Source organism: Mytilus californianus, unplaced genomic scaffold, assembly GCF_021869535.1.
Source record: "Mytilus californianus isolate M0D057914Y unplaced genomic scaffold, xbMytCali1.0.p SCAF_7, whole genome shotgun sequence".
Taxonomy (NCBI): Eukaryota; Metazoa; Mollusca; class Bivalvia; order Mytilida; family Mytilidae; genus Mytilus; species Mytilus californianus.
Window position 1 is genome coordinate 112,900,974 of NW_026262723.1, and position 24,963 is coordinate 112,925,936.

General features: G+C 32.6%; 1 protein-coding gene across 1 annotated transcript in view; it reads right to left on the reverse strand.

Moving 5' to 3' along the window:
* The window catches only part of LOC127709637 (polycystin family receptor for egg jelly-like), a 110,762-nt gene extending 91,473 nt beyond the window's left edge, over positions 1-19,289 (reverse strand). The window contains exons 1-7 of the mRNA XM_052215243.1: positions 19,081-19,289; positions 17,421-17,651; positions 16,699-17,155; positions 15,994-16,133; positions 14,434-14,667; positions 7,785-7,973; positions 6,612-6,772 (exon numbers count right to left, since the gene is read on the reverse strand). Of these exons, the coding sequence (XP_052071203.1) occupies positions 6,612-6,772; positions 7,785-7,973; positions 14,434-14,667; positions 15,994-16,133; positions 16,699-17,155; positions 17,421-17,651; positions 19,081-19,212 (1,544 nt within the window). The 5' untranslated portion in view covers positions 19,213-19,289. The remainder of the gene's footprint in view (positions 1-6,611; positions 6,773-7,784; positions 7,974-14,433; positions 14,668-15,993; positions 16,134-16,698; positions 17,156-17,420; positions 17,652-19,080) is intronic.
* Between the last annotated feature and the right edge of the window lie 5,674 nt (positions 19,290-24,963).

Here is a 24,963-nt window from a genome sequence, read left to right on the forward strand (position 1 = left end):
TATTAAAATTTCAAAAACTTTAACCACAGAGTGAATATTTGTTGACGCTGCTGCCGACGACGACGACGGAATGTAGGATCGCTATGTCTCGTTTTTGCGAAAAAAGTCGCAGGCTCGACAAAAATGTCACTGGTAAGTTTATAAGTTTATAGCAATACCCCTTTATTCAAAATTATGATGTACATGTATAACTTGTGTCGCTATTCACAAGTTGTAAATAACTTTTTTGCTGATATCTTGTGTCGCTATTCACAAGTTGTAAATAACTTTTTTGCTGATATCACATTACGATGCATGGAATATCTCACCAGGCTTATAGGTGCTTTTATGGACGCCTTTTTGCTAAATTGTTTTATTCCTTATCGTACATTTATTTTACACTATACTTGAAGTGTAATATCGCTGTACTGATCTCGTATTTTTTTCTATATTTTTTAACATTGGAAAAACAACAGTATATAAAACAGGAAAGACAACTAACCTGATCGTATCTTAACGTTGAATCGCCTGTTGAGATATTATTCGATGTAACAAGATGGTGCTCTAGATGATTTTTGACGTTATACCATCTAGAATCTCTGTTACTAAAACTGATACTATACAAAACAGCAAGGAATATCATATATAAAACTAGTTCTATAAATATCTCTTGCATTTTAAGTCGCTGCTGTCTTTTTTCTCTCAATTTAGCAAGTTTCTTTTGTTTCAATGGAGCTTGCTTATTTTTGTACACATCTAAAAAACAGAACTTAAGAAAGTTATAAATAGCGGTAAGAAAAAATTCATTGAAGGCAAAAACTTCTGACATTTAAATGTGTTGGTTTGAGTGTTATCGATAGAGATCAATTGAGGAAAAGTACATCAAATGTATGAAGGTTCGCTTCTATAAATATAGACACTGCACATTCTTATAGAAGTTTCTCTTTCGAATAAAACTGTGCCAATTTTACTATGATGTTTTGTAAAACACCATGTTCCACATTCGAAAACTCACGTGCACTTCATTTTTTGCAAAGGTCAAACATATAGGGGAGTGTGGCATGTTAACATTTATATGCATCGGACGTCATTGAGTTTAAACCTACACTAAAATTTTGAAGCAACCAATATTTAATTTTACTAGTAATTGATCAGTAAGACATGTCTTTTACAATAAAATCAAGTAACAAGATGTCAAAAGGGCGCTTAATCATAAAATAAATCGTATCAAAAGAAAGTTGAAAGAAACCAAAAGGGACATTCAAACGCATTGTTGCGCCTGTGTCAAGTCAGGAGCATCTGGTCATTGTTTGTCTTGTACAATTTTTAATTTTAGTTCATTAATATGTTTTGGAGTTTAGTATTTTCACTAGTACACCTTTTTGTTTAGGGGCAACCTGAAGCCCGCCTCCGGCTGCCTGATTTTCTTGCTGTATTGAAGACCCGTAGGTGGCCTTCGGATGTTTTCTGCTCTTTGGTAGGGTTGTTGTCTGTTTGACACATTCCGTATTTCCATTCCCAATTTTATCATAAATCGGGAATGAACTGACAAATCGGTGATAGGTCTTTTATGGTAATTCATATTCTCGAAACAAAGGAGGGTTGGATTGTGGTTATGACATTTGAAACATATTCGTGGTCTTAATTAAAAAATAACAGATATGCTATAAGTTTACATGATGATCATATGCTTACTTTTTCTTTGTTGATGACCGGAATGTTTAATCATTTTCAACCAAAAGGTGAACAATCAAATCAAGTTGTTTAAGAAGAAAATTACATGTTGTTTTTTATATTGAATATAATCATGATATTCTATGATGATGTCATTAGTGTATTACTTCATTAGTTTAAATGAGAACGGAAAAAAGAGAACTAACAAGGTTAAACAACAAATAATTATGTCTTTGAAATTCATAGATGAATGTAAACAAACTTTCATAAGTGTTTCTTGTTTCTCGTTTTTTTTCATATAGATTAGACCGTTGGTTTTCCCGTTTGAATGTTTTTACACTAGTATTTTTTGAGGCCCTTTATAGCTTGTTGTTCGGTGTGAGCCAAGGCTCCGTGTTGAAGACCGTACTTTGACCTATAATGGTTTATTTTTATAAATTGTGACTTGGGTGGAGAGTTGTCTCATTGGCACTCATACAACATCTTCTTATATTTATTTACCTAAAAGATATGAAAATGGACTTGCTGCACGTCTTTTTGTCTCCAGAAGAAGTTTCTCTCTGTCGTATTTTACAGTTTTCTCTTTATAACTCTTTATAATCCAAGAGAATAAAAGCGACAACAGTATAATCTAAAATAAAAGTAAAGTTACAAAATGTAGGTTATTTCGTTTTTTGTTTTTTGTTTTATTATGTGTTATCTTTGTCCTTTAGTTTTTAAACAATTATAGACGTTTTATGCCCCATATCTTTATTTTATAAAATTGAGAATGGACATGGGGAGTGTGTACATATTATGTTTATCTAAACACATTGATTGAAAACAAATAAATATTAATTTTAACTTTTATAATGAAAAGATTTGAAATATTGTCAACTCCCCATCACAAAGCACTAACAAACTGTCGGCTTCATCGTATTACTTTCATCAATCTCAATTGACACATTGCGCTCTTGCATGTTCAACTAAATGGACTTAATTTGCACAATTGAGCTCCTTACATAAAAACTCACCAAACAGAGGTACAAGGAATAACGACTGAAAATGATGCTACATAAATTGTTACGGCCATCATCATTAATTGGTTGACCAATACGATATGTCTATATTTAACTCACTAGCGACATGTTTTCGAAGTTTTAGGTCGGTAGTCAACAATTTGAATTTGATGTCTTATCTATAATGTTACCGATTTTGTCCTATTCCTGATTTTTTACATTCTGTCTGAGTATAAATTAGCATGGTAGGTGATCACATAGAGCAAGATACTTTTACCCTGTCGGGACACCCAGTAAAACTCTTTTTGTTTATGTTATATTTCCTCAGCTTCTGTGTATCATCTTGAACTGTCTTATTTATCTATTTATTGATAAAATCTGAAGATTGATAACGATCTGTAAACTACTAATGTCTTAATTTAAACTTGCACCATGCATGATGTGCCGGTATCAAGGCAGGGGCCTGTTATTCAGTAGTAGTCGTTGATTTGCGTGTGTCCCATTTTTTGGTAGTTTGATATTTCATTATTAATCTATTACTATTGATTTTCTCCTTTGAATTGTTTCAAATTTTGTCATACTGGGGCCTATTAGAGCTAGAGTAAAGTGTTTTCCAATTTTGTAATAGTGGTCAAAGATTAGATTCAATCTTAAAAGCGCAGGGCCACAAACATTTGAATGAGACATTTAAAGTTATATATGGATCGAATATACCTACATGAAGAGTCATTCTTTGTTCGAATGATGGTTTTCGTGAGATATAACACTTCACTACAAACATTGTTATTTTAGAAATTTATCCCTATATTTCTATTTGAGATGGGGTTTTGTAACTGTGTAATATCACCAATTCTGGAGTGCTGGATTTGCTCATAGATTGATATCAAAGCATCCAAACAATTCAAGCATAGTACTACTAAGATAATGTTGTTAACAATTTTGTATTGCAAAAATACCTTACATACAGGGGAGATACAGAACTTACTAGATGAATAAGCTATTATAATCCAATAAGAGTGTGGAGGAGATAGAACAGTTAAGTTCTGACAAAAACTCGTAGTGTAGAAATATCGTAATGTATAGTTGTATAGGGAGATAGACCATTGCACTTGGATATCAAATATATATATATATTTATCAAAAGTTGACATATAACACTGTAAGATACACACAAGGCATCGTAAGAAGCTGCATGCATTATTGGGCTTCGGTATCTGGTGAATAGATTTCTCAGTAAAAATCATATAACATCTCCTTATTTTTATATATCTAGTATTCCACTACTGGGCCAATTGGGCATGTTACTAAACAATCAATTTATTTTGAATATATCTATGTGACTAAATACGTCACTGTGAAAGTAGAAAACATTAAAATTACGATATATTTACTTTAAACTTGATTAAAAAAAGTATCACCATTCAGAAAATCCACATCCTTTGAAATAGTTTGTAACAATAACATATAGATCTGTGAAAAGTAATATATGAGCTTGAAGAGAGTATGCTTAATATTTGTATGATTTACGAGAAAACGAAATTTGAGATCGCAATAATTTTCAACAAATGAACAGCTTTAATAATTTGAATATGAAGTTCCAAAATGTATCGCTAATGTAAAAAAAAAGTTATTTAATTTAGTTTTAATCATATAAGTCGGTTATGATTAAACGTCTAATCAGCGTTTATTTCAAATTTGAAAAATATTGTAAGACCCACAATTTCGACTAAAACTATCTGCTTGTATGGTATATAATGAATTGCTTTGAACAATGCGAGTATGAAGCATGTTCAGCATGTATATATTGTCCACATAAACGTTCCTAAAAACAGACATTCTATTTCACTAACCACTGGTAATTTCTATTTTACGAACACATTGCAACGTCATTTAAAATCAACATGAAAACTTACAGGTCATGGAGAACTATAACTTATGATAAAATAATAATACGTTTTTTTTGACATTTCATATTTGGCAACATATACGGAATTAGTTTATTCCATGCAACATATAGGTTGATTATTGCAATCATTATCTGTTGTTTTCAATTTGTGTTACTTGAATCACTACGTATATTACACTGTTGTAAGAATTATGGCTAACTATTCCATGTGTACAGTGATACCTGGATTATGTTACCTTTAGTGGATCAACGAGGAGCATTGATTCGATGAATGACATAAAGAAACATAGAAGCCATTCCTCTGACTTTGTCTTTCCCCATTCCATGCTATACAGAATTAGGAAAAATCCGGATAAAAAAACAGCTAATGTAACTATTCCCCATGCTATATATCTACACCAAAACGGAAGTGAAAATTCATTGTCGTCTGTAACATCTGCTTTTGAATGGGTTTCCTCATTGGTCTTTTTAGTGGATTGTAGTGTAATGTCAGGGACTTCTTCATTATTTGGTAAAGGCTTCTTCTCGCTTGTTTTACGATGTTTAGAACTTCTAAACATATAAGATACTAAGAATATTGGAGGTGCTGCAATTATTGCACTTATAAGTGAAATGTATATCCCAGAAAGTGATAATTTGATAGGTCCAATTGAAAATTGACTTCCGGTATTTTGTCCATAAAACATTGCGTTTGAGATCATAGTAAGAAACAACAATGACAAACAACAAGCCAATCGTTCTATCCTTGTAAAGTTGCTGTCTTCGGGTCGAATTGCAACCGATAACCATAAGTGATTGTCTGTAGTGTTTTGTCTGGTTTTTTCGTGAAATAAAAATGAGAATTTGTGTTTATCCAACTTATCTGAAACAGGAATGGCACAATCAATGCAGCCATCATCGTGGTCCAAAGAAAGCCATTGATCACATATAAACAGATACCTGTCAAATAACAGAAAATAAATTTATTGATATTACGGAAGCACATGTACTTGCTTTGATAAAACATTTGTGTCTCTTTAATGTTCATAATGGTTTGCATTGGATGGTATTTGTCGCTTTCTAGGTACGGAAAGACGCACCCTTATCTAGAAAACTTTGTTATTTCTTGTGTGAAAAGTAAAGGCTATTTATAATTCTTAACATTTGCAATCCATTTTCTGTTTTGTAGATCGATGCATATTCATGTTTCAATTAATGGTTGTGTTTGAGTCCGTATATATATGACTGTTTTATACAATGTCTGAGATTGAGCCGTAATGTGTTTAAGTAGATTTTGGAGACATATGAACTGACTTTTTGAAATTTTAAACGTTTGGTAATTAGGTATACTATTCTTCCAAAGAGCTCATTTCTGGTACATGTGTATATTTTCATTGTATAAATATTTTATTTTCGTTTAAGCCTGGTGAACCAATACACAAAGAGGAAGAATAATAAGGCAATTTAGTTGGCACTTTTACATAAATTTGAAATTAAAATGTGTTATAAATCTACCAAAGTCAGTTAGACCTTTACAAGACATTAGTCTGTATGATATGAGTATGTAACTATCGAAATTTTGTCTGAAGTATTTGCATTTCAGCTTAAGACCTAGCAATTAGGGCAAAACTGCAAACACTTTCGAAATAGTCTACTTTTGAGATGTTTGTCATTAATATCTAATTATTAGCCAAGACTTTGAAGATATTTTGTTACGTGAGGTAAAACGTGTATATTACAAGGACGTGTGTATGTGTAAACTTTCTTTTTTGTGAGGCTTTAGCTCATATTGACAAGTAATCTTTTGTAATTAGGTTATTAGTTTATTCCAAATCTGGTCTTTAAATAAAATTAACAAAAGTTTGTAAGGTTTGAAAATTTTACTGTTTATCAGTTTGCATGGGCTGCTTTTGTCTCTTCAAAAAATCAATATAAAAAGAAAAAGAAACACAATATGTTATTTGCATTTGTCAATCATCGGATGAAAAATCTCATTGATACATAAATATATGTATACTTCTATGTAGCCTTTTACTTATTTAAGGAAACAAATTTGATTAACGTGTAAGCTTTACCTCTCACTAGTTTGCACATCCTCCAGTAGGATTTTATTAAGATACCATGATGCCGAATTTCCTTGTCCGCTATTATCATGCCAAATTTTTAATACCGTTGGATCATTTATTGGTTTAGAAACGCTCATCACAAATTTCCGGATGCTACCAACACCAAAACCCTATAATATAAACAAAACAACTAAGTTAGGCCCGCCCAAAAGTAAATGTCTTGTCCAATTTCAGGAGCCATGTCAATAACTGTCTGTTATTATATCTCTATCATTTGAAGAATTTGTGGTTGGCAGATCTTTTTATTGCTGTTATTTAATTTATTTTTTTTTTAATTTTATAGACTACCCACAGCATAAGTCAAGCAACATTGTAAAGACATATGCACATTGTTCATGACTGTATGCTTTTTCATTGTGGTTGGGTTGTTATCTCATTGACTTATAACCAGCATTTATTATTCATAACAAAAAAGAGGCGGAAGGTAAAAAGGTCCATAAAAAGCACACAAATTGATGAATTTAAAACTAGCAATGCCTTTGCAACCCAACCCCCCCCCCCCCCCCAAAAAAAAAAAAAACAATGACGAACACACAACAGTCTAAAAATACAATATAGTAAACCACCGAGCAACAGAAACCCTACCAAATTCCACGAGTTATCACAGGTGTTCCGGAATGGTTAGCAGATCCCGCTAGAATGGGTGTTGCAAATTGAATTCTATTTAACTTGGTGTTGTGACTACAGGTTGCCCGATCTTTGGTAGTCATCGATAAAGCCCATCTACAAGACCATTGTTGGGAGGACTAAAGAGAGAATTTTACGTGAACTTTTCCGCCTGTAAAATTCGCATGGCATATAATTTAGATTTTCATTGCTTAGTCTAGACATTATTGCAACGAGACATTTTTTTTGTATGTTCACTATAGTTACTCGTTTACAAGGGTTCTAATAAAAATGAACGTCTGAAATCGACGTTTTTATGGTCACCATCACGAATTGGTGGACCGATACTATGTGTTTTGATAAATGAGTGTTTATTTATGGTATTTATGAACATATGTATTAAATCTATCTTAATACACAAATGAATATAACTCTAATTTTCCACATACAAAGTTCCCGTGTTTCATCTTACATATAAATCATAAACGTTTTTTTTTGTATAAGCGAAAAACTTACTCGATGTGATTCGTCATCTAATATTCGTACATCTGGTTCATAAAAGTGGCTTTTCTTTGGTTTGCCATCAATTATCATGAAACCTATTCTGGATTTTGTTCCAGCATTTCTGTGTAGTCCTGTGAACACCGTCATAATGTACAAGTAATCATCGTAAGGTCCATTGTCACTCAGGTATGATAAAGCCCACTGTAAGATTATTATTAAAACTTCAGTAATAATGAGGGAAGGTTGATTTCTTCTTGGTGAAAATCATGAAGTCGCATATCATAGACAACGTTAAAATCGAGGCCCCTCGTTTACTTTTTATTTCCATAAATGAACAGCTATAGATGTCTGTTTGGTTATATGTGTTGTTGAAGAAATATGTATGACGTATTTGCTATGTCTATTTTGTTCACATGTATTCATTAAGAAAATACTTTAGATCATATGTTTGTTTTTCAATTGTTTCCTTTGGAGCAAACGAATGTTTTTTATCGTACGGATGCTTTCATCATCGAATGTAATACCTTTGAAAATATACTTTAATTTAGATGAGGTATATATATGAGATTGGCATTGGATGGACGGTATAGCTTGTAATTCTATACATCTCAGACTTTATCATACTTTAATAGAAGGAGGAATCAGAACTGACGTTGTTACTTTGGTTGGTTGTTGTTGTGTTCGTCAAAGCCAATGTGAATAAACATAAGTTATAATTGTTTCTAGTAATTTAAAGTAAAGCTTGTCTTTTATCTAATTAGGTCTTTCCACTTTTCTGTGGAAAGACCTATTGTATTTGTTCTGATTATTATTAGGTCTTTCCACTTTTCTGAGGAAAGACCTATTGTATTTGTTCTGATTATTAGGTCTTTCCACTTTTCTGTGGAAAGACCTATTGTATTTGTTCTGATTATTATTTTTTTTTTTCTTCCGCCAAATTTTGTTCTTGCGATAAATGTTTGTTTCGCAATATGTCGCTTAGATATTTCTCATATTGTATCGTATAGTTTATGTGCTTTTCAATTTCACCCTGCTAAGCCAAACCATTTTCTTTGCAAGAGTTGTAAGAAATTAATATTCTAACTGCAGACATATATATTCGAGGGTCACGTGACTTCACAACACCATCTCGCGCGCGGACCTAAATTTAGAATAAAACATTCCATATCCAAATAAAGAAAAATTAAACTTCCAAGATAAAATTCACTCCGTTTTCCTACAAACTCAATCAAAATGCGTACAAAACAAATAGATGAGAAATGGAAGTCCGAGGTAACATAGAAACTAGAGAAAATTTATAAACGAATGATGCTAGGATCAATTTTTATGAGGACATCTCAGGCGTCCGTTTGGCTGTGCGGGATGAATAAGGACGCAGTCATGTTTGGTCAGAATATAGGCGTTATTTAAGTTAGCTGCGTCGCACCGAGAAAGTGCCATGCAATCAATCAATCAATCAATCAATCAATCAATTATCAATCAATCGATCGACCAACCAACCAACCAACCAACCAAAAAACCAATTAATCATGTTTCGGAGGGGAAAGACCGTTTAACAATTGTTTTTAAAACAATTGATTTATATTTATTATTATTTTTTTTTTCTTCCGCCAAATTTTGTTCTTGCGATAAATGTTTGTTTCGCAATATGTCGCTTAGATATTTCTCATATTGTATCGTATAGTTTATGCGCTTTTAAATTTCACCCTGCTAAGCCGAACCATTTTCTTTACAAGAGTTATCTCCCTATTCACTGTTTATCATCTGTGTGCATCTCCTTCGTAACAAAAAAAGATATCGACAAAATTCTTTTTCTAAATTGTTTGTTACATCCTCAGAAATTTTTGCCTAATTTGGATCGAAGCGATCCAGTGAGATCTTAAAGGAGTTATCTGCCTTTACCAAATTTATTTGTCGTTATATTTTTGTAACACGTAAACCGTAAGCCGTATAAAAAAAATTTGACCAAAATGTTAGTTGCGACATGATATAACTGGAAAGTTTTTGTCAAAATGGTACGCGTCATTGTTTTAGGGGTTCCATGCCACTGAAATAGTAAAATGAACAAAATGAACTAATTATAGCCTCAAACTTTGCAGCTATCATGATGTATACATGCATCTTATCTTAATTTATCAACCAAGGTCCACCATCCTCTACCTCTTCCCCCTCCCTCCCCCCCCCCCCCTTTTTTTTTCTTCTACTTTGAGGAATCCCATTTCGCCTTAAAGTTCAGTCCTCTACAGTTTACTGTAAAAAGTGCAATCCTTCTGATGTACAAACTTCTTAAATAGAAATTCATTCCTGCAAAAATCGGCTTCAATTCATGTTCCCGTTAGACGCGTTCCGCTTGATTGAGAAATCAAATTCAATGACGTAGAAAAATCGTAAATATTGCTGAAATCCTACAATCAAATTTTTTAATCATGCATTAAAATACAAATCTGTGCTCCCGTAAACATGTGTACGTAATATGCATGCATGATCCGTCATCAATGACCTGTAAATAATAAAACCAATAGTGATCATGTTTGTCCGATCAATACACATGTGCTCTGTTCAACGGTCTCCCCTGAAAAGAAATTAATATTCTAACTCCAGACATATATATTCGAGGGTCACGTGACTTCACAACACCATCTAGCGCACGGATCTAAATTTAGAATAAAACATTCCATATCCAAATGAGGAAAATAAAACTTCCAAGATAAAATTTACTCCGTTTTCCTACAAATTCAATCAAAATGCATACACAACAAATAGATGAAAAATGGAAGTCCGAGGTAACATAGAAACTAGAAAAAATTAATAAACGAATGATGCTAGGATCAATTTTTATGAGGACATCTCAGGCGTCCGTTTGGCTGTGCGAGATGTATAAGTACGCAGTCACGTTCGGTCAGAATAAAGGCGTTATTTAAGTTAGCTGCGTCGCACAGAGAAAGTGCCATGCAATCAACAAATCAATCAATCAATCAATCAATCAATCAATCAATCAACCAACCAACCAACCAACCAACCAACCAATTAATCATGTTTCGGAGGCGAAAGACCGTTTAACAATTGTTTATAAAACAGTTCATTTATATTTATTATTTTTTTTTTTTTTCTTCCGCCAAATTTTGTTCTTGCAATAAATTTTTTTTTCGCAATATGTCGCTTAGATATTTCTCATATTGTATCGTATAGTTTATGCGCTTTTAAATTTCACCCTGCTAAGCCAAACAATTTTCTTTGAAAGAGTTATCTCCCTAATCACTGTTTGCATCTCCTTCGTAACAAATAAAGATATCGACAAAATTCTTTTTCTAAATTGTTTGTTACATCCTCAGAAATTTTTGCCTAATTTGGATCGAAGCGATCCAGTGAGATCTTAAAGGAGTAATCTGCCTTTACCAAATTAATTTGTCGTAATATTTTCGTAACACGTAAAACGTAAACCGTAAGCCGTATAAAAAACATTTCACCACAATGTTAGTGGCGACATGATATAACTGGAAAGTTTTGGTTAAAATGGTACGCGTCATTGTTTTAGGGGTTCCATGCCACTGAAATGGTAAAACGAACAAAATGAACTATTTATAGCCTCAAACTTTGCAGCTATCATGATGTATACATGCATCTTATCTTAATTTATCAACCAAGGTCCACCATCCTCCACCTCCCCTCCCCCTTTTTTTCTTATTTTTTTTTTCTTCTACTTTGAGGAATCCCATTTCGCCTTGAAGTTCAGTCCTGTACATTTTACTGTATAAATGCAATCCTTCTGATGTACAAACTTCTTAAATAGAAATTCATTCCTGCATAAATCGGCTCCAATTCATGTGTTTTCTGAAATTAATCGATGAACGTTTTGTTAAAACACTATAATAACCCCGTTCTGTTTGTGTGCATGCATTGAACGACAACAATAGTTTACCTGTAAAATATAAGGGAGCAACTATTTGATTTTTATGGAGGGACTAGGATGAAAAATTTTGTCCTGCATTTGTTTTTAGTTGTAATCTCTGTCCTGCCTTTTTATTTTTCACTCTATTCGGTCCTGCCTTTTTTTTTTTTTTAGTTTATCCTGACTTTTTTTTACATAAATTGTCATCCTGCCTTTTTTTTGCAAAGTGTCTCATCCTCCCTTTTTTTTAACTCAAAACTCCTGTCCTACCTATTTTTTTCAAATTTCATCCTAGCCCCCCATAAAAATCAAATGGTAGCTCCCTAAACTGAATCAAGAAAAAATGTTCTCGTTAGGCGCGGTCCGCTTGATTGAGAAATCAAATTCAATGACGTAGAAATTGCTCCCAAGTTCATAAATATTGCTGAAATCCTACAATCAAATTTTTTAATCATGCATTAAAATACAAATCTGTGCTCCCGTAAACATGTGTACGTAATATGCGTGCATGATCCGTCATCAATGACCTGTAAATGATAAAACCAACAGTGATCGTGTTTGTCCGATCAATACACATGTGCTCTGTTCAACGGTCTCCCCTGAAACTCCATACATATATATTCGAGCGTCACGTGACTTCAAAATATCATTACGCGCGCGGACTTAAAATTAGAATAAAACATTCCATATCCAAATATGAAAAGTGAAACTTCCAAGACAAAATGTTACTCAGTTTTTTTTTCTACAAGTTGAAACAAAATGTACACACAACACATAAAAGAAACTATGAAGTACCAGTTCTTGCAGCAAATAGAGAAAATTAAAAAAAAAAAAGATGTTAGGATTTTTATTTATTAGGAAATCCTGAGGCTGTCCGTTTGGGAGTGCGGGATGTACAAGTACGCAGCACTGTCAGAATATGAACGTCAAGTCCGATGCCTCGCATAGAGAGAGTACCATGCAAACTTTCAATCAATCAATCAATCAATCAATCAATCAATCAACCAACAAACCAACCAAGCAACCAACCAAGCAAAAAACCAATTAATCATGTTTCGGAGGGGAAAGACCGTTTAACAATTGTTTTTAAAACAATTGATTTATATTTATTATTTTTTTTTTTCCGCCAAATTTTGTTCTTGCGATAAATTTTTGTTTCGCAATATGTCGCTTAGATATTTCTCATATTGTATCGTATAGTTTATGCGCTTTTAAATTTCACCCTGCTAAGCCGAACCATTTTCTTTGCAAGAGTTATCTCCCTATTCACTTTTTATCATCTGTGTGGATCTTCTTCGTAACAAAAAAAGATATCGACAAAATTCTTTTTCTAAATTGTTTGTTACATCCCCAGGAATTTTTGCCTAATTTGGATCGAAGCGATCCAGTGAGATCTTAACGGAGTTATCTGCCTTTACCAAATTAATTTGTCGTTATGTTTTCGTAACACGTAAACCGTAAGCCGTATAAAAAAAATTTGACCAAAATGTTAGTCGCGACATGATATAACTGGAAAGGTTTTGTCAAACTGGTACGCGTCATTGTTTTAGGGGTTCCATGCCACTGAAATAGTAAAATGAACAAAATGAACTAATTATAGCCTCAAACTTTGCAGCTATCATGATGTATACATGCATCTTATCTTAATTTATCAACCAAGGTCCACCATCCTCCACCTCCCCCCCCCTTTTTTTTTTCTTCTACTTTGAGGAATCCCATTTCGCCTTGAAGTTCAGTCCTGTACATTTGACTGTAAAAATGCAATCCTTCTGATGTACAAACTTCTTAAATAGAAATTCATTCCTGCAAAAATCGGCTCCAATTCATGTTCCCGTTAGACGCGGTCGCTTGATTGAGAAATAAAATTCAATGACGTAGAAAAATCGTAAATATTGCTGAAATCCTACAATCACATTTTTTAATCATGCATTAAAATACAAATCTGTGCTCCCGTAAACATGTGTACGTAAGATGCATGCATGATCCGTCATCAATGACCTGTAAATAATAAAACCAATAGTGATCATGTTTGTCCGATCAATACACATGTGCTCTGTTCAACGGTCTCCCCTGAAAAGAAATTAATATTCTAACTCCAGACATATATATTCGAGGGTCACGTGACTTCACAACACCATCTCGCGCGCGGACCTAAATTTAGAATAAAACATTCCTTATCCAAATGAGGAAAATAAAACTTCCAAGATAAAATTTACTCCGTTTTCCTACAAATTCAATCAAAATGCATACACAACAAATAGATGAAGAATGGAAGTCCGAGGTAACATAGATACTAGAGAAAATTTATAAACGAATGATACTAGGATCAATTTTAATGAGGACATCTCAGGCGTCCGTTTGGCTGTGCGGGATGTATAAGTACGCAGTCACGTTCGGTCAGAATATAGGCGTTACTTTAGTTTCAGAGAAAGTGCCATGCAATCAATCAATCAATCAATCAATCAGTAAATCAATCGACCAACCAACCAACCAACCAACCAAGCAAAAAACCAATTAATTATGTTTCAGAGGGGAAAGACCGTTTAACAATTGTTTTTAAAACAATTGATTTATATTCTTATATGTTTTGCTTTTTATCGTATTTGACTTTACTTCGCTTAAACTATGGGTTTTACACAAATTGTCATGAACTCCAGTGCTTATTATTTACTTCGACATTTTTAAATACTGCCGATTACATACAATCTTCATTTTGTTTGGAAAAATATACACACTTTGTCAAATGTTTTATAAGTTAGTCAATAACATTACCTTTGTGTGATCCTTTCTGTCCTGTCTGAATGCCCATACACATAACAAAATATACATCAGTACCAGTGATACAACTGTTGCAAACACCGCTGCATTGTTTTTCAAATCAAACTTTTCAAAAACACTTCCAAAATCGATCGTGTTTGGAGGCACGTAGAAAGTTGTGGCAAAACTGTTTCCTGGTGGACTGGAACATTCACAAACAGTCTCATTGATGGTTGATACAGCAGAAAGCTAAATAACAGAAAAAACAGGTGTAGAAAACACCAGTTATATCAACTAGGAGTATTAGCCCGTCAGCGGCTGTTGAGATCACACACGGTTTTTTTATTGAGAGTACTGTTAGGTCTTTCGTTTTCTTTATTTTGTTTTGTAGTCTGTTGCTTGATTTACGTTGTTTGCCTTTTCTGTTGGTTTTAACTCAACTTTTGAAGTTTGTTTATTCCTTTTTTTTTGGCATCTTTTAACATTAGATTAGATTTATGAATCATTGTAAAAAGCTACTTTGATAATTTGCATGATGCCTCATAACGCTTTTTTTATTTACCTCCATCTGGAACGCCTAAAACCATTGATTTTTAAATCATTCCATGCAGAAGTACACGAAGAGCTTTATAACCAAATGGGGATCTGAGCAGACACCCAAAACCATCTGATTGTCAATTTTGTCTAAGGGAGATAAACCCTTAAATTCAAAATCATTCTTAATATATCAACGGAAATTCGTCAACTGCGAAAATCTTATTAATTATTCCAAAAGTATCGGTTTCCAGTGCTATAAAATAAAAAAAACACTAATAAATCTGCTTCGTCCGAAGTGTTGAATGAGTCTATCAAGCTTGGGACAATTCGAGAACTATCAAAATACGACTACACAAAGAACATGCCATATGTCTGCAACAATAAATAATCACAATTGTTTCTTACCGAAATTTAAATGTTATAAAGCAATGACATACGTGCACGTTAACAGTAACAATATAACATAATATTACATTATCTGTCTTAATTAAATTTAAAACAAAAATGTTAATATTTTTTTTGCATTTAAAACAGGGTTTAAAAAGGTACTAATTATACAAAACAAATATAAAAAAAAGAAAAGAAAAGGTATTTTAGAAAAGATATTTAGGATCAAGGTGTATTTGCATTATATGATTCGTTAATAAGGTCCACTGTATGAATTAATTGATTAATTTTTTTAATACTATGGAACTATTTAAACAGGGACCTTTACTGAGATAGCTGTGTCAGTGGAGTAATTGTTAACATCGTGTGCTATATTGTTGTAAAATAAAAAAAGTTAATAAAATAAATCAAAAGACACAATGTGCAGGCTAAAGCTAAAGTACCTTCTTTGTCTATAGAATATTTATATCTAGACTGAAGTCGACCACGTTGTTCCGATACGCATTTTCAATGGGCCCTATAAGGAGCGGCATGATCATTAGGTTGTTGGTGAGACGTTACCAATAGGGGATATTTATTTTATTAACTGATTTTCTTGTTGAAATAGGACTACATCGAATATAATAGAAAATGGGGTCATCAAAATCATACCTGACATGACGTTTTGTCCCATTTCTGCTTTACAGTATCCCATACTCTACAACCAACCGTAGCACTAATAATTTCATATTCAACAATAGTAGTACTCAATGATCGTCTTCGTCTGGTTAATGTAGGAGCGGAAGACGTTTCTGTTATTTGAAAACAGCATTATTATTTTATAACCAGAACAACGAAAAACATATTTGGTAATGGACATAAGTCTAATAAAACATGTATGCGTTTAGTGTTTACAAGTTTTACTTGTATTAAAAAGACACGGTCTTGTTCAACTAATGTTGTTTTGAGTATTTTTAAACAGTTATTACTCTAAACATAATCAGATGTGGTATGAGTGTCGAGGAGACAATTATTCATCAGAAACAAAATAACGTAGACGTAAATTGTAAAATAACACACAACACATACCGTATGGAAAGCTATACGTATTGTATTAAGCTTTGTATTATATTTTATGGTAGAAGGTTTAATTTGTTACAATATATTTGCAGTTCCTTTCATTTTAAAAATTGAATTCCTTGATTTGTTTATTTTTGTGTTTTTCATTTTGTTTAATTGAGATAAAATCAAGTAATAGCATTCATATTAGCCTTAGGAGACACAAATGACATTAACGACCTCAGTGATAGCCAATAAATGCAAATTTCCCACTTGCGTAGTTTTTTTCTGTTTGTTAACGTTTTAAAATAAATATACCTTTTTGAACAAGGACTCCAATATACACATTTGTTGGGGCTGTGTATAATCCCCGGTCTACTATCACTTTTATTTCGCTGGTGGTTAACCAGTCGCTGGATTCTGTAATTTTTTTCCAGTCATATTCGTCTTCCGTTGGGGGTTCTTTCTTCCGAATGTAAATAATGTGATTGAGGTGATCCATGGCGTTATTAATACTGATTATCAAATTGTCTGCAGGTGTCTTCCAGTACATTTTATACGTCAGCATCTGTGAAGTGGTTTCATTTTTATCTACAGGAATGGCAATATTGATGGTTTTTCTTGTTGGTACTAAATCAGTATTTTGCAGTTTGATTTTAGATGGTATTGCTGAGTTTGTTGTATTGCCTTCTCCGACTGACACAGTTACCGTCTTTGACGATATGAACTTAGACTCTTCATCCCAAGAAAATGGTGTGTGGTCATATAATGTTACCTTTAAAGAAACATTTAAATCATTGATTCGTTTTAAAATGTTTTATATAATAGAAATTTATCAATATCACACATCAAGTTTTAGATTTACTAGAAATCAAACATGTTGTAAATGTCTTTAACAAGATAACAGATCAATGGAATAACAAATATTTAGACACAATGATGTTTTCTCCACTTTTTTGTTTTCCTTTTTAAAGATGTTGATCTATGGTAATGCCTTATAATAACAATTAATATCTATAATCTTTTATTATTGCATTTACCTGTACGGCTTGCTCATGTGGAGACTGGGAATCAGATTCTTCAAAATTCAAATCTACGTCATTGTTCTGAAACCCATTCTTAATCAGCTCAGCTATCAGTTTCTTGTCTTCTGTGGAATTGATGTGTCCATTTTGAACGTAAACAGGCATCTGTTTACGATAGTTCAGCCTCTGAAGCACATGACCTAAATCGGAAATACTGTCCAATAGTATTTGAACCTCGTTTTTAACCTACATATAGAAATAGTTCAGCTAATAACGACAAAATAGAAAACGAAGATTGGGTACCACGACATTCAGCATTAAAACGAGGCTAGACAAATGTACAGGAATATAAAGGTAAAGGTCTATTGAGTGAACCTGTTGTGACAACTTCAAAAACTAGGAGGACAAAAAAGGGGACAAACGGCTATGCGTAACTTTTCTAGTCCTATTTTTAGAATTAAGGGGAAAAACTTTTAAAATTAAGGAAAAAATATCATTTATATCATGTTCACCATTATTTATGATTTTTAATCTGATTGACGCAAAATTCAATGAAATTCCATTCACCTCTTACAGCGTCTTCATACTCGCGATGTAGCTAAATTAACGCAAATAAGTTTTACACCAGTGGAAACTTTAATCTATTTTTGACTTTTAAGACTATACGTTTTGACCGTGTCTAATGAAAGACAATACGGAATACGGCAGTTGTTGTCACATAATCCGTTTCTATGCATGTTGGCGTTTGTTTTTGTAGCATTTCAATGTTTCTGTTGTTCCGTTTTGTTTCCTCTTATAGTTGATGCGTTTCCCTCAGTTTGGTTTGTGACCAGGATTTGTTTCAGTTCAATCGATTTATTACTATTGAACAACGGTATACTACTATTTCCTCTGTTTACAGAAAGACAAGTCGTGTGAATGGAAATTTGTTTCATACATTTTTATTGCGTTGCTTTGCTTTTTTGTGGATTTTTTGTTCATTGCTCTAGTTTATTTCCTACTTGAAACTTTATTTATTATTCTTATACCCTCACTAAATGATATTTATAATCCTAAGTTTATGGTGGGGATTGTGTTACTAGGTTGATAGCGCTATGGGTAGTGTTTTTGTCGGCTGTTGTTTTTATTCATGTAGTTTAGTCTTTTGATCATGGTGTTGTCTGTTTTCCATTGAATTTGGTTTTATTGTTCTCTACCCTTTCTAAATGTATCACAATGGTTAGGACGTTAGGAACACAGACAGGATTTTGAACTATATAACGTTTGAAGTATAGACACCTTTCCTTATAATTAAAGGAAATTACCTATAAGACATTTTCATTGTTTATAAACGTTCACTTTTTAGGTGGTAATTTTTTTATGAAGAAATAAACTTGGCAATCTTTCACATTCTAAGCCTTATTTTTTTCTAATATCCTAAGAAATGAAATTTTGTATTTTACGAGAAATGGTGTTAAACCATTTTACCAACAATTGATGCTTAAAAAGTCTTCCAAATTAAATAAAACTGCTATAGAGATTTTGTGAATTATCAGTATCACATGCTTCTTTGTGAGCGGGATAAATTTGTGTTGTTGAGAGCAAGTCAGAACTCGTACTCGTTTTTTTTGTGCATCACATGTATTAAATCTTAACTGTGTAAGATAAATCAGCTATAATTGTGAACTTTACTTACAACATCATTTTTTATATCCGCATCCAGTTCATTCTTCATAGCAATCTGTGAAGCAATGAAAGCTCTTTCTGCAGGGGTAAGATCAGCCTTGTTTGGTTCAGATAACTCCTGTCTACTGGATATATCCGACATTATTGTATATATATCTAATGTTGCTGGTGTCTCCACTGATGTCTTGGGTAAGATGGCTTCCAAAGCATTGTTCAGGACTCTTAACATACCTGAAATAATATTTTTCTTTACATAACTTTCTCAAACAGTCAAAATAAATCTTTATTATGAAGAAATGTTTGCTACTAGACGTTAAAAACAATTATATAAAGTAATCATTGACATGTTGGATATTTTACTGTGGTGTTTAATTGTATGCTTTTACTATTAAATACGCGTACGTACGATATAATTTGTTCAAGGATTACGAAAAAGTTAGAAATGAAATAAATCTGCTTTTAATGCCTTTCCTACTTTCCAAAGAAAGAAAATCAAACAAACAATCAAACAACATAATGACAATATTCCTTGCCCTGTATGATTTACAAAATGTGTCTTTGTAAGTCGTCTCCATATGCACATATTACGAGGTTAACAAACCTTGTAAACTGATTATTTGGAGACATCACCTTGACATGTTGAGATGTAATTATCATATATTGGATATGTTTCATTGTCAACTGTCTATTTGAAGACATTACCTAGACATGTTGATATGCCATCTTCATACTTTGGATATGTCTCATTGTAAACTGTCTATTTGAAGACATTACCTTGACATGTTGATATGCCATCTTCATACTTTGGATATGCTTCATTGTAAACTGATTATTTGAAGACATCACCTTGAGGGTTGAGGAGTAATCTCCATACTTTGGATATGTTTCATTGAAAACTGACTATTTGAAGACATGACCTTGACATATTGGGATGTAATCTTCATACTTTGGATATGTCTCATTGTAAACTGATTATATAAAGACATTACCTTGACATATTGAGATGTAATCTTCATACTTTGGATATGTCTCATTGTAAACTGATTATATAAAGACATTACCTTGACATGTTGATACGCCATCTTTATACTTTGGATATGCTTCATTGTTAACTGACTATTTGAAGACATCACCTTAAGGGTTGAGGAGTAATTTCCATACTTTGGATATGTTTCATTGAAAACTGACTATTTGAAGACATTACCTTGACATATTGAGATGTAATCTTCATACTTTGGATATGTCTCATTGTAAACTGATTATATAATGACATTACCTTAACATGTTGATACGCCATCTTTATACTTTGGATATGCTTCATTGTTAACTGATTATTTCAAGACACCACCTTGAGGGTTGAGGAGTAATCTCCATACTTTGGATATGTTTCATTGAAAACTGACTATTTAAAGACATTACCTTGACATATTTAGATGTAATCTTCATACTTTGGATATGTCTCATTGTAAACTGATTATATAAAGACATTACCTTGACATGTTGATACGCCATCTTTATACTTTGGATATGCTTCATTGTTAACTGACTATTTGAAGACATTACCTTGACATGTTGAGATGTAATCTTCATACTTTGGATATGTTTCATTATCTGTCAATATTTTAAGCTTTTCCAAGAGACCTTTATTTCCATCAAATGCCTTGGACTACAAAAACGTAAAAATAAAAATGCACTCTTATTATCATTAAATTATTATTATTATTATATAGATTAAAAAAAACCAATATCACTTAGTGTAGATAATACAAAAGACAGTGATCATTCATTGTTTTAAGAGGATAGTTAACGAACCACCTCTTAAATACTTTCAACACTTCTGGATGCGCTTTTTTTTTTGTTAAAAATGTCACTGTCACTTGCCTTCATTTCGTATAGAATTTTAAAAAAAAACGATTAATAGTTACAGATCGTCTTATTTATCAGATTTTTCTACACAAATGGGAATCGTACAAATTCCTTAATTTGGGTTTTAATAAATATAATTCTTTGAAAAAAAAACACTTATTCAAACAACAAATACACCGCAGATGACTTTTTTTTATCGTCAACATACTTGTTGAGTTTAATGAGTTTTTTTGGGGGGCCCTTTATAGCTTACTGTTCGGTGTGAGCCAAGGCTCCGTGTTGAAGACCGTACTGTGACATCTTCTTATATCTATTGTTGAGTTTAATGAATTGATGTGTCAACAGACAGCTAGTCGGACTTCTTTTAAACAGAGTTTTACTGTGCGTATTTCTGTGTGTTTGTTTATTATACATTGGCTAGATGTATATGAGGAGGGTTGAGATCTCATAAAACATGTTTATCCCCGCCTGTCCCAAGTGAGGAGTCTCTACCCTTTGTAAGTCTCGTATATTTATTTCTTTTTCGTTTATTTGTTTTGGAGTTTGGTGTGACGTCCATTTTCATTGAACTAGTACAATATTGTTTAGGGGCCTCCGGGTGCGGGATTTCTCGCTGTGTTGAAGTCCCATTTGTGGCCTTCGGCTGTTTTCTGCTCTTTGGTCTGGTTGTTGTCTCTTTGACACACTCCTCATTTCCATTCTCAATTTTATTTAGTAATTCGTTCATTGAATTTCGAGTTTTTCATGCTTATTTGGCCTTTAGGATAAGAGTTAGGGTATGTTATTTCGGAATACGGATCTTGGATGAACTTCCTTAGTTTATGGTATAATAAAAGACAATAAATAAAACCTACGGCTGAGGAATTTGCGGTGAATAGCTTGTTTCCAATAATTGTACCAATACTGTTAGCAACCTGATCTAAATTCACAGTGGATGTTCCATCAACTATATAAGATGTTTCAGCCAGTATCGTGGAAAAGTTTGTCAATTGCTAAAATATATAAAAAAAATCTCTCACTTTGATATGTACACAGGATCTTTAAACATAACATATATTTGGGATAGACATTTCAGCACAAACACCAATAATGATTTATTCTTTTCATTTAATAGTTATATAATGTATATAAGTTACAATACCCGTTGACACAATCTTTCATTAATGTATTAATCTAACTATAAAACCAGGTTTAATCCATCATTTTCCACATAAGGAAATGTCTGTACCAAGTCAGGAATATGACAGTTGTTTTCCTTTCGTTTGATGTGTTTGGGCTTTTGGTTTTGCCATTTGATAAAGGACTTTCCGATTTGAATTTTCCTCGGAGTTCAGTATTTTTGTTATATTACTTTTTTATTATCAATTTTTATACGCAGATAATTTTGTTCGTTGGTATCCTTTTTGTAATTTGTTTTCTCAAAGAAAGTCAACTTAATTCAAATATAAAAAAGAGTTTGTTAAGATAATCCCGCAAGAATACACACAAAGCCATAATGTGTAGTTTAGTTTAAACATATTTTATTTGTTGAAGTACAAATCGGATAAGACACATGTCAAACAGACTTATGAAGTCTTCTCCATTTAACATTTATAGCAATTTAATACAAAATATAGGTATGAGCATGGATGTATAGAATGGTATATCTATCTAATATATATATATATATGGATTTATGTCAAAAGACATAAAAGTGAAGACAGAAAGAAAACAATAACACATAAAAATAAATATATAAAAATAAATAAATGAATATTTAGAAAACAAAAACAAAAAATTAAATACAAATTAAACAAACAAAAATACAAATAAAAAGAAGACTTTTACTTAGATGATGATGTGTGTGCGATCATGGTTTGCTATCCAGACAATTAGAAATCTTTACGAACTTTTGATAAACTCGAAGACATTTTTGAAAATGGTTTGGTTTTGCTCTAGAGAAAGAAGATAACTACCCGAGGTTAGTAGTTCTATGTTAATTTTACAATCTTTTGGAAGCCAGCGCAGACTTTCAAACATTTTATTTCGTATGTCTGAATATAATATACATTTAAAAAAGAAATAATAGGAATCTTCACGATTAACACCACAGCGGCAAGAAGGGTCAGAAATAATATTGACCCTAGATCATAGTTTAAGGATGATGCAAAACATCCATACACATAACACCCATAATGTGTACATGAAATGTATAACTACAAACATGTTGAAAAAAGACTCAGGTTCGTACTTCCGCAAAAAAAAATGTCCCTTTTCCTTTTTAAGAAGTTACAAACCTACAAAGAAGTGATGTGACATTAGCGGAACAATGACACCCCTACTATGAGCATCACATTAAGTCTGTTGCTTAACTTAAGGTTTTGATCGTTCGGTAACTTGTAAGTGTATACATATCAATTTTCTTTTCCTTTTAATTTTTAGTAGGTACATTTGTAATTGTCTTATTGGAAAGTAATATATCTTTCAAATATATCTTAAACTATTGATTCAGAATAAGGTTCGCATCAGTTTATCTGAATTATGTTTTATATATCTCATTTAAATAGGTTTAAAAAACAGAAATCTATATAATTGATATTCTGATAAAAACATGTTTGGAGCTGATTCAACTAAACAAAAAAATAAACACATACAAATAACATTCTTAAAAGAGCTGTATCAAAAATTAAATTCAATCATGAAGCATATGGCAATTTCAGAAAGAAGCAGTAAGCCAGCATTTGAATTCAATTGATAAATGGTTTCTTCCATGTATTATCATTACCTCTTTTATATCTCTTTGTGTAATGACATCTCCATAATCAGGATGTTGATACATATCCCACAGTTCATCAAATGATTTTGTAACATTTCTACCATCAGACAGTATTTCTACTCCAATATTCACCCATTGTGCAGGTTCAGTGTCAAATATTGTCGTTGTTGTATTCTACAGAAATAAATTCCAATTGGACAAACTGACAATTATTTCGAATTTAGATTTGAATGCTTTTAACATGTTTAATGATATATTATTCTTGCATACTACTATCCTTGTTGTTATGTTTTCCATATTTTTTTTCTGGCACCTAGCTTTGAATATAAGTGTTTATGTGAGGACATACAAGAAATGACAAACTCAAGGACATGACTTTCAGTGAAACATATAAATTCTATACGGAAGGGAAGTTTAAAGTTTTCGATAAAATCTTAGTATAAAGAAATAAAACCCAATCAAATTGCTAAAAGTTAGAAAATTAACATACCAAATCCGTGACGGGTGTTCCGGCTACCTCTGCATTCATGGCCACTTGTTTTACATTCCCTGTTTTCCAGTAATAATCCACGCTTTTAGCCGAGGAATGTAAGAATGACGATATACTAGTTTGGTCTGATGTGGTATAATTAGGTAGAATCTAAAACGTGTCTCAGTATTATTTGTGTGCATATCAGAAATTGTTTTGAATTTTGGTAAAAGGTTGTGTTTTACTAAGGTGATTAAAATGTTTGGTTATTTGAAAAATACTACATCTGAGTGGATAAACATGAGATACCATATATTGGTGAAAAATCAGAAAGCAAAAGATGAAAATAATAACTGTATTACCGGGGTTTTTTTTGCTGGTTCCTATTGCTCAGTCTTTAGTTTTCTATGTCGTGTTTTGTAAACTGCTGATAATCTTTTCGTCGGTTTTAGCATTTTGCCAAAGCGTTGCTAATTTGTCTTCGAGGTATGAGTTTTATTTTCCCTTTTGTGTCTTCCGCCTATTTTGGTAACTTTCTTCTCACTTTTAACAGGGGCCTCGGTGGCGGGGTGATCTAAGTAATCGAGCTCTGTATCACTAGTCAGTCAACACTGAGGTTATGAGTTCGAATCCCGCTCGGGGCAGGTGCACTCTATTCCAATCGTAATTGACTAGGATTTTCAGTTTTCCTACCGAAGGTCAGTGGTTCTCTCCGGGCACTCCGGCTTCCTCCACCAATAAAACCTGACCGCCACGAAATAGCACAATAGTGTTGAAAGTGGCGTTAAAACACCAATCAATCA